The sequence below is a fragment of the Apis cerana genome, linkage group LG4, assembly GCF_029169275.1.
Source record: "Apis cerana isolate GH-2021 linkage group LG4, AcerK_1.0, whole genome shotgun sequence".
Classification (NCBI taxonomy): domain Eukaryota; kingdom Metazoa; phylum Arthropoda; class Insecta; order Hymenoptera; family Apidae; genus Apis; species Apis cerana.
The window spans coordinates 11,328,591-11,338,502 of record NC_083855.1 but is presented as its reverse complement, the minus strand read 5'-3'; the positions used below and the strand labels follow the sequence as shown (position 1 = coordinate 11,338,502).

The window sequence follows — 9,912 nt, the reverse complement described above, 5'->3', positions numbered from 1 at the left end:
GATCCACATATATTAAAATATATTTTTTAAGCTTAATCGATTGAATTTATTGTGTAAGGTACAAAGTAAATATAAAGAAAAAAATTGTTTAGATAACATTATGTTGATGATGTTACTAGTGTAAATTGTAATAAACTTTTTTATATTTTTTGTAAAAAAGAAGCACATAATAAAATTTATATCTTATGATAAAAAAATATAATAATAACGTCAAGAAGATATATGAATAGTTTTTAAAAAAATTCGAATAATAAAGATCAGGTTATAAAGAAAACAATTTAATATCAATAATTTTGTACAAAATTAATATCTTTTATTTTCTACGAATTCTTATTAATGAAAGAAAAATTTAATTATCACAGCTGTAACAGCATTGTAATTGCTATAACTTTAACTACATGATAAATATTAACATGAATTAAACTTGATAAATATAATTCTAATATTTATTATTTTTTTATATTTTATATAGATAAAAATATGTATATATCTAATATAATATATATTTTGAATCGCTAGAAAAATAGGAGAGACAAAGACAAAAATTTACAAATTTCTATTGTTTGTTTAAGAAAGATATGCATATCATTCTCAAATATTCGAAATATCTACTTTTATGCTAATTTTAATATCCATTTTTACTAAAGCAATGAGGCACTTGATTATCGTACAATTTAAAAGCATGTTTATAAACAATGCATTAAATTTCTATTAATATAATCTTTTCACAATTATTTCGATGTTATCTTATATTATATCAGTTTCAATAAAGTTTAAAAACTTTTGAATTTCGAAGACCGTTTTTTATCTTTTGGTCATATTGATTACAATATCTTTTTATATAATCTAATATTCATATACTAATCATTCATTAATACTAGTAATATCATCATTGTTGATAAATCTTTTTGACAATAAAACTTGATTTTCTTCTCCTCTAAAATTATGTCTAATATATAAGAAAATGCCAATAGATATAAATAAAATGCCAATACAGGCAATACCATAACAAGTTATACTACCTAAAGATTCCAGAATAATAATAAATTTTATAATACGAGCGTAATTAGCAGTTAAATAAGCTTCTTGAGTAAACCATAACATTGGTACAAATGTTTTCTTAACATTTTTAAATATGCTGAAAATGATATTGTAAACATTTGTTTAAGTCTCATTTTGATGTTAACATTCATTTATTAAGAAAAATGTATTTTCTTTTATTCATTTATAAAAAAGATGAAACAAAAACTTACCTCATATGAGCGTCATTTTGTACCAATAAATTTAATTGTAATGCTGCATTTACGTTTAGTGGAACACCCGTTTTCTATAACAAATTTTTTATAATAATTATTGATCATTAATTATGATTTTATACAATAATTACCGGTTCTATGGATATTGAAAGCTCATGTTTTTTTTTATTAGGTTCCATTCCTTTGATATTTTCTCTATAACTTCGATCTGCTAAATAAAAATGTGGTAAACTGATAAATGCTGGAGCACCCCATTTGCATAATGAAATATTTAATGCTCCAGAGGGAATGCACTCTCCTACACAATAACATTTACGCGACGATACTTTTGTACCATCATCAAATATCGTATCATCACTAATATATCTAGCACCTCTTAATCCTTCATGAATAGTTGTATTATCATATGTTACTGACATACTCCTATTAATATATTGATAAAAATTATTGTTGTTATATTATATTTATTTAATTTCCCATACTTTTTCTAAAAAATTAAACTCACGTGCAAATATCAGGTACAAAGAAAGAAATAGTTTTATTATCAGGTAATGGTGGCCATAAATCACCATTTGTACCTTTAACTATTCCACATTCTCCAGGATAATAATTTACTCTAGTATTAAAATTCCATTCTTTGACTATTCCTACATTAAGTAAATTAGATTTACCAGTTAACATGTTAAATGTTCCATCATAAGTTGCAGAACCATTTCTCTATAAATCAAAAAATTTCAATTATTTTATAATAGCTTTAATAACGTTAATATGATATTTACCCCATAAAACCAAGCAAATTTAGAAAAAGGAATTTTAGTAAAATTCATCTTTCGAGCAATTTTCAACATAGGATCATCATAACCTTCAAAAAGTAATTCATTAACAGTTTTGGTAATTATTAATTTTTGATCTATTGCTTTCATTATTCTATCTACTATATCACGAATAAGAGGTTTTTGATATCTTAATGCATATGCAACACTCTGAAAATATTATTAAAAGAAAAATATAATAAATCGAAGTAATATATAATATATCAATATATATATATATAAAATAATATTAAAAGATACATACAGCAGTTATAGGATTTATATTAGTTACATTATCTTGTAAACTTCCTGCTGATAAAGATTTTTCAAAATACCATACTCTTTTTCTTTGATATGTTATAGTATCATTTTCATGCCACTTTTGTTCTACTTTATAATCAATTTCTCTATTATAATAAAATATCATTTATTATTTAATTTATTGTATTAATAAAATATTCTATTACATTTAATTTGAATATAATAAAATAAATTTGATACCTAAATACATAAGGACCCATTTCCACAAAATTTGGTTTTGTTCCATTAATTGAAATAAAATCTTCATAATTTGTTAAATTAAACATATATAACTTCAGATACATAGGAATAGGTGTTACTTCCCAAAGCTTGTAACTTGTAGATGTAGGTGTTAAAGATAATTGCTATAAAACAATATATAAGATATAAATATTGATTAAAATTATAACAAATTATTCTTATACTTACCGTATGTATAATTGAAGAATAAATTGTAGACCAAAGAATTCCTGTAATTAATCCAATAATTGTTAATACTGAACCTATTAAAGAAATGATAGCAAGTTTTTTATAAATCTTCATCATTTTGTTTGACTATCTGATCTGAAAAAAAAAATTTTTTTTAACCAATATTTATTTTTAATTATAAATTATTCAATACATAGTAATAAATAGTTATAAATAATTACACAGTTGTTTGTTATTATGTCACATATCTTTTAATTTATTCTCAATTTTATTTGAATACATTCTATAAAAGTTTATATTATTTTATAGAATTAAACATGCGACTATCATTAAGAACAATAATTACTATATTGATTTGTTCAAGCTTAAATACACGATTCATGTTTTCAATAAAATCAGTTCACACAATTAAGTGGTTACAATCAATGACATATCAGGTTAAAATATAACACAAAAAGAAAAAACAAGATTAAGATTTATATTATTTTAAATATCATTCAAGTGATTACAATTTAATATTATAATATTAAATAAATGTATAGAAGATCGATAATCTACATGAAGTTACATTAAAAAACATTTCGTGTAATACTTATGCCGCAATATATAGTCAAAGATAAAATTGATTTAAACAAAACAAAGATGGTTTATATCTACTCGATGATCTACGACGTTTATGCATAGTTAATATTGTATCAGACTGGATAAAGTTCATTTAATTCAGTTAATTTATAATTTATAACAGAAAAAAAATTTACAAAGCTGGATATTCTACATTATTTATAACATTGTAAAAGTATAAATCTTTCTTAAATAATTTATGTAATATTATTATTTAAACTAATGGTTTGATATTTTAATTGTTGTATAAAACATTATAAAACATACATATATATACGTATTATTTAAATATTTTACTTATATATTTTACTTATTTTACTTATATATTTGTATGATATTAGAATTTGTTGGATATAAATTCGTTGATAATACTCGTCCGAGATAAGATATAAATTAAACAAGTTATTTAAATATGATATTATATAAATATATTTTATATAAACATGACTATATAAATATGATTTCCTTTAATGCTGTAATTACAAAATTAAGCAGAAAAAATATATGTATATATATTTAATAAAATAAAATAAAAAAATAAAAATATATATATATCTAATTGTAATTAATTGATAACGAAAGATTCATGATGATTAATGTGTCATATGTTTATAATTATATATACATTATAATCCAATTTTATATTTATATTATAAAATATTCGAAAATTAAAAATTAATAATGAATTTTGTACATTTTAATAATGAATAAAGTTACTTAATTGATTATTTTAAATAATTTATTTAAATATAAATATATTAGTATTATCTTACCGGAATGAATCATGAAGAGAATCTGTTTCAAAATGCACGTAAAAACATTAGTGAAAGTTAAAGAAAAATTGACATAAACATAGAAGAATATTTTTAAAACTAGAAAGAAAGTGCATCCTGCCGAGGAGATAGAGGAGTCAATGACCCTTAAATAATATTTTATTTTAATGCATATTAATTGTATAATTTAATAGATTTAATATAAACATATAATTGTAATTATATGATCAATTTTTATTTACAATGAATTAATTAAAAATAATGGGGATATGACATATAAAAAAAAGAGAATAAAAAAAAAAAAATAAATTAAAGTGTTAACACGTAAAGAATTACGAATATAAATTTTTAAAATTTGATAGATGATTGAAATTTGTACACATAAAAAATTATATGAATTTAATTACAAACCTGTTTATCAAAAGAAAATTTATTATAATGATTAAAAATTGTTTAAAACTATTAATGCTATAAAATATTATCATTAGTTATAAAACACTATATATAGTACGTCACATTCAGTGCTAACGAAAGCCGCGCAACGACTGATCTGTGTAAAACTTTACAATGATCAACTTTGCAACTTGATAAATTGTTGAAAGAGGAGGGAATGCAGTTTATTTTGCGTTCATAATACGTTCTTTCTCTTTGAATTAAATTTATCATATTTATCTAGTCGATAAATAATCGATTATGTTTTTGATTTCAGTTACATAATGTTTTATTTTCAATTATATTATCTTTAATTATAAATATTAATTATAAATAAGTTCTATATAAATACATTTTTAATTATTGTACACTTTTATTTAAAATAATTATAAAAAAATATTATATATTTGAATAATCAGTTTTTACAAGTTAAATACATAGTGCATAAAAATTTTATAAATTTAATATGAAATAAATACTTCATGAAATTCTTTTTAACAATAACTATTATCAGCAAAGTATGTATATCACAAACTATATAATAAGATATCCCAAAAATGTTAAAATATCTATACATTGAAGATCTCTGAAGTAATTTTAAACATTTTTCTTTGCAAAAACTTTCTCCGGTTTATTGAAAATTATTAACAAAAAACACTGGCCAATCACAAAATGCATAGCTTAATCGAATCGTGATAGTACTTATATATTATTGATCGAACAAACAAAATATCTCGAAGAAAATATGTTAAATATTATATTTATTTTTATTCGTGATATTATTCAATAATATAATTTTTAATCGATAAAAAATATTTGTTATATTTAATACATAATTCTTCGAGATATGTTGTTCGGATTTGTTCGTGCTCGATCGATAGGATATAGTCAATATTACTGTTGCAATTTTAGATTAGACTATGCACTTTATAATTGGTCAATGTTTTTTGTTAACAAAATCATAACAAAAATTGTAATTAATTTATATATATAATTGTTATTTAAAGGATATTTCAGGCAAAGAAAAATATTGTTTAAAATTACCTCAGAAATTTTCAATTTACGGATAATTTCAACATTTTTGGCATATCTTATACAATCTATTTTAAATATAATAAAAGAATAATAAAACAATACTGATAAATTTTGTTGAAAATATCATTCATAACAATGCCAATTAATGCAATGTTAATAAAAATTACTTAAATTATTATGATACTCATTCAACTTATCGCAATGCTATTTGGATTATTTATATCTTCTTGCAATTGTGTGCGATCTCGGATCCTTGCACACATTAAACTATATTCTAAAACACCAATTCGAACATTCATTTCAGAAATTTCATTTTTCATTTTAGTAATCGTTTTTTTTATATTTATCAATGGAGCTATAAAAAATATTTATGATTAATGCATTTAATATATTATATAATATTATAATATTATTATATATAATATTAATATTATAAAATTAACCTCTTCTATACAAGTATTGACTATCAATTTGAATTGTATTATTTGATTTTAAATAAATATTTACTTATATTTTATATCATTCGCAGCATAAATCTCTTATTTAATTTACCTTTCTCAAAAGATTTATTTTTTATCTTAAAATCTGCAATGATCAACTGTCGTACCAGAGATTAAAAAAATACTTACTTCCATCTGTCATACTTGATCCTCGTTCATCCATTTCTTTCTTTACTTGTTCCAATTCTTCCGATAATTTATTAAAAATTCTAGTCCTTTCAGTTACACCTCCACTAACATCTCTATATTGTTCTTTGATTTTTGATAATTCATCTTGAAATATTTGATATTCTTTTAAAATAGGCTCAAGTTGTCTATTTAAATAGGATTCTCTTGTTTTTATTTTATCCAATGTATTAGATATATCAATATGTAGTTTATCTAATTGATTTTTTACTCCAGTTAAATTTGTTGCTATATTCATACGTAATTGTTTCATTTGGTCTATATGTGATCTCCAGTCTCTTGAATCTGAAATAAATTTATCTTTTTAAATCTGTTCTTTTATTTTTTATTAAATATTATATACCTGTTTTTACAGTTACTTTAAGTTGAGGTAATACTCTTTCCAATTCTAATTGCCACTCTTCTCTATTTGTCTTAGATTCTAAAATATCATCAGGTTTCTGACTTTCATTCTACAAAATATTACAAAAAGTTAAAATATAATTAATATGATATAAATATATCAATTGTCATATTTACAAAGTTTTGTCCATAAAGTTTTGTAATATCATCAACATGTAAGATATCCTCATCTTCATCATCATATTCAGCCATCATTTCCTCCTCTACTTTTTCTAAAATTAATTCTGCATCATCATCTTCTATATCTGGTTCATTAGTTGGTTCATCAGGTGATATTTCTAATCTAAAAATATTTATTTTTTTATGATATTTGATTATGCTTACAATATTTTTATTACATTTTTTTTCTTTTTTAAATTTAAAAAGTTTACTTTTTCCATTGAAATTTTTGTGCTTTTAATGCCCCATCTGCTAAATTATCTAAAACATAAATTGCATGTTCACCACTTCCTTGTTTAAGCTTATTAGGTGGAAATTCTATTGATACATCAGTATCTCTTAAATGATCCAATATTAAACCTATGGTAGCATTAGGGTCATCCGATTCTTGTGGAGCTTCAAAATTTCCACCTGCTTTTCTAATTAGCCACGCAGCTAAAGATGTAAATGTATAAAATTGTTCTCCTGGATTTGTTTGTGTTACAAAATAATTCCTATATTTTGAATCAATATTTTTTTAATAATTTATAACAAGATAAAATTGAAATACTTCTATATAATTATACTACCTATTTATAGCTTTTATTTTAAATTCTGATAAAAATTCAGTATCATAATGTAACAATTTTAATTTTTCTAATAAATCTTCCATTTTAATATATATAACATATGAAGCAGATGGAGAAGATGCATCTTCTATGATAATTTTCGGAGTGTCTCGAAACATTTCTGTAATTATAATTTTATATGTTAAAAATTATTTTTACAAATAACAAATAACAAATGTAAATAAAATTTGTTTATAAGAATTAATATATATACTTCTTATTTTATTCTATTTTTATATAGAAATTTATTTATTTGTATAAATAATTTATATTAGTAATTAGAAAATATACAATTTAATAATAATATTAAATAAATAACTCGTTTCTTTGCTCGTTCTTAAATATAATATGTTTACATTTTATCTATTTTTTTTTAGTATCGACTCAATAAAATAAACATGGATAACATATAATGTAGATTTAATATCTTCTTTTTTATTATGTTTTTTATTATGTTTATAGATAGAGATAGAGATTGTATTTAGAAGTATGTAATTAAAAATATAAAGTATTATTTTTTACATTTTTCTTATTTTATCGTTTTCATTGATTATACTGAATTTCTAAATTAATGTTTAAAAATTATAGAGGTCACTACTATGATTTTTTTTTAAATTAGTAAATCACTTTAATAACATGAAAGTTTTAAATCTATATTATATTTTATCTTCGGTATAAAGTACGAGTATGAATATTTATAATATAGAGAATTCCGTTATATTATCATCTATGACTAGGCGGTATTAGTTTGAAGAAGGCAATATTAGAAAAGTATTCTCAGTAGTTGGTAGTATCGTAAGTTATTCGTTTTGTCGATTTTGACAATTCAGTTTTCTCTTATGTTTATTGAACTTTGCACGTGGAAAGTATTTCAAGTAATTCTATACTTTAAAGAAAAGTATACATGAATCATCAGATTCGATCCTAATGTTATCTAAAGACTATTTACACTAATCAAGATCATTAGAATGGGTTTAATATCTGAGCCGTTGTTGTTCGTATTAGCTTTAATCGATACCGGTTCAGTACTTTTTCTTTTAGTGTATTTTGTATCCTTTTTATATTTCAAAAATTTTAAAAAAATTACTATATTTGTATTTTGTTATTCATATATAATTATAAAATTTTATTCTTGAAGTCTATATAGGATTTATTGAAAATATATATTTAGGGACTTTTTATCATATATGTTTTTATAGTATTATAATTAATGGCGCTGTATTCAATTTTAAAATTTTTTAAAATAATTTTTTTACTTTGTTAACAAAAATGTAATTAGATTCCTTATCTTAGAACTAATATATATGTAATATAGGTTATAACCTTATCAGATTTAGAATGTGATTATTTGAATGCTCAACAGTGTTGTTCAAAATTAAACACGGTAATTGTAAATTTGTTATAAATATTAATTAATAAAAAAATAATATAACTAATACTAAATAGTAATATTTTACAGTGGGTAGTACCAAAGCTTATAGCACATTTATTCTTAGAATGTTTATTATTAACACATGGACAATTAATATTGTTTTTGGTGAATTTACCTATGACATTATGGTTAGTTTATGAATACTCTGGAGTGCCCAGTGGTAATATGGGAGTTTATGATCCTACAGAAATCCATAACCGTGGACAATTAAAAAGGCATACAAGAGATTGTATGATTTATCTTGGATATTATCTAATTTTCTTTTTTATTTATCTTTATTGGTATGTATATATGTATATATATATTAAATTATTATTTAATCATTTAGTTTAACGAACAAAAGGTTAAGAAAATGTTCATTACATATTTTTCAGTATGATCATTGCATTGTTAAAAGGAGATCCTATCAATAGAAATGAAGATGGATTATTACATGTAAATTGATAGTAATGATAAAATTTAAACATCATTTATACATCTTTGTCTTTTATTATAATCATATTCGATTACTTATTTATTTTTATGTTGTAAACACCAAATGATTTTTGTTAACATATATAAAAATATTCTGTATTTCATTATTATTTAATCTTAACTTGTATTGCATCATTAATAATTAAGATTTTTAAAATATAAGACTTCCATAAGATTGAAAAGATTTTAGCATCAATTTAACCTTTTATTGCACCAAGATATCAATTATTAATTGATTTTAACATTATTTTAAGGAGAATGATGCAATGTATATATCTAATCAAAAATTATATTGTGAAATTCACAATATTTTTTAAATAAAAAATAAATTTTTTTAAATAAATAAATTTTTTTTTTATATTTAATTATTTGTATTAATATTTAATTAAATATGTTAATTATAACTCAATCATTAATAATAGTAAGAATATTAATAATAATTATATTTATATTTTAAATATAAATGCAAGAAACATTTAAGTTTTAATTGTTT

The 9,912-nt window shown here is 21.1% G+C and overlaps 3 protein-coding genes across 6 annotated transcripts; 1 reads left to right on the top strand and 2 right to left on the bottom strand.

Moving 5' to 3' along the window:
* Positions 1-432: 432 nt before the first annotated feature.
* On the bottom strand, positions 433-4,744 carry LOC108002399 (protein croquemort). Of its 3 annotated transcripts, none has more exons than XM_017064084.3 (9): positions 4,603-4,744; positions 2,798-2,932; positions 2,570-2,733; positions 2,334-2,475; positions 2,036-2,239; positions 1,762-1,973; positions 1,388-1,679; positions 1,254-1,327; positions 433-1,138 (listed from the first exon to the last, which is right to left on the bottom strand). In XM_017064084.3, exons 2-9 carry the CDS (start codon positions 2,912-2,914, stop codon positions 865-867), a joined length of 1,479 nt encoding a protein of 492 aa, XP_016919573.1. In that variant the 5' UTR covers positions 2,915-2,932; positions 4,603-4,744; the 3' UTR covers positions 433-864. The 3 variants fall into 3 exon arrangements, with proteins under 3 accessions (XP_016919573.1, XP_016919557.2, XP_016919566.1); XM_017064068.3 differs by lacking the exon at positions 4,603-4,744 and adding an exon at positions 4,192-4,501; XM_017064077.3 differs by lacking the exon at positions 4,603-4,744 and adding an exon at positions 3,019-4,148.
* Positions 4,745-4,887: 143 nt separating this feature from the next.
* Positions 4,888-8,065, bottom strand: LOC108001821 (intraflagellar transport protein 57 homolog). Of its 2 annotated transcripts, XM_017063050.3 has the most exons (8): positions 7,728-7,914; positions 7,475-7,634; positions 7,266-7,399; positions 7,118-7,166; positions 6,864-7,029; positions 6,688-6,796; positions 6,288-6,629; positions 4,888-6,013 (listed from the first exon to the last, which is right to left on the bottom strand). In XM_017063050.3, the coding sequence occupies exons 2-8, from the start codon at positions 7,630-7,632 to the stop codon at positions 5,847-5,849; spliced, it is 1,125 nt and encodes a 374-aa protein (XP_016918539.2). In that variant the 5' UTR covers positions 7,633-7,634; positions 7,728-7,914; the 3' UTR covers positions 4,888-5,846. The 2 variants fall into 2 exon arrangements, with proteins under 2 accessions (XP_016918539.2, XP_016918530.2); XM_017063041.3 differs by having other exon boundaries at positions 7,118-7,399; positions 7,728-8,065.
* Positions 8,066-8,189: 124 nt separating this feature from the next.
* LOC108001835 (protein cornichon homolog 4) lies at positions 8,190-9,601 on the top strand. Its single transcript, XM_017063079.3, has 4 exons — positions 8,190-8,562; positions 8,829-8,897; positions 8,973-9,226; positions 9,320-9,601. Exons 1-4 carry the CDS (start codon positions 8,482-8,484, stop codon positions 9,387-9,389), a joined length of 474 nt encoding a protein of 157 aa, XP_016918568.1. The 5' UTR covers positions 8,190-8,481; the 3' UTR covers positions 9,390-9,601.
* The last annotated feature ends 311 nt before the right edge of the window (positions 9,602-9,912 follow it).

Bases quoted from the DNA above. Each gene is read 5' to 3' on its own strand.
- LOC108001821 (XM_017063041.3), bottom strand. From the start codon at position 7,632: ATGTTTCGAGACACTCCGAAAATTATCATAGAAGATGCATCTTCTCCA. The intron at 7,030-7,117 runs GTAAACTTTTTA...AAATATTTTTAG, and splicing joins CAAAAATTTCAATGGAAAAA to ATTAGAAATATCACCTGATG. The intron at 6,014-6,287 runs GTAAGTATTTTT...TATTTTTTATAG, and splicing joins ATCAAGTATGACAGATGGAA to CTCCATTGATAAATATAAAA.
- LOC108002399 (XM_017064084.3), bottom strand. From the start codon at position 2,914: ATGATGAAGATTTATAAAAAACTTGCTATCATTTCTTTAATAGGTTCA. The intron at 2,734-2,797 runs GTAAGTATAAGA...ATTGTTTTATAG, and splicing joins ATTCTTCAATTATACATACG to CAATTATCTTTAACACCTAC. The intron at 1,139-1,253 runs GTAAGTTTTTGT...TATCATTTTCAG, and splicing joins CAAAATGACGCTCATATGAG to CATATTTAAAAATGTTAAGA.
- LOC108001835 (XM_017063079.3), top strand. From the start codon at position 8,482: ATGGGTTTAATATCTGAGCCGTTGTTGTTCGTATTAGCTTTAATCGAT. The intron at 8,898-8,972 runs GTAATTGTAAAT...AATATTTTACAG, and splicing joins GTTGTTCAAAATTAAACACG to TGGGTAGTACCAAAGCTTAT. The intron at 9,227-9,319 runs GTATGTATATAT...CATATTTTTCAG, and splicing joins TTTTTTATTTATCTTTATTG to TATGATCATTGCATTGTTAA.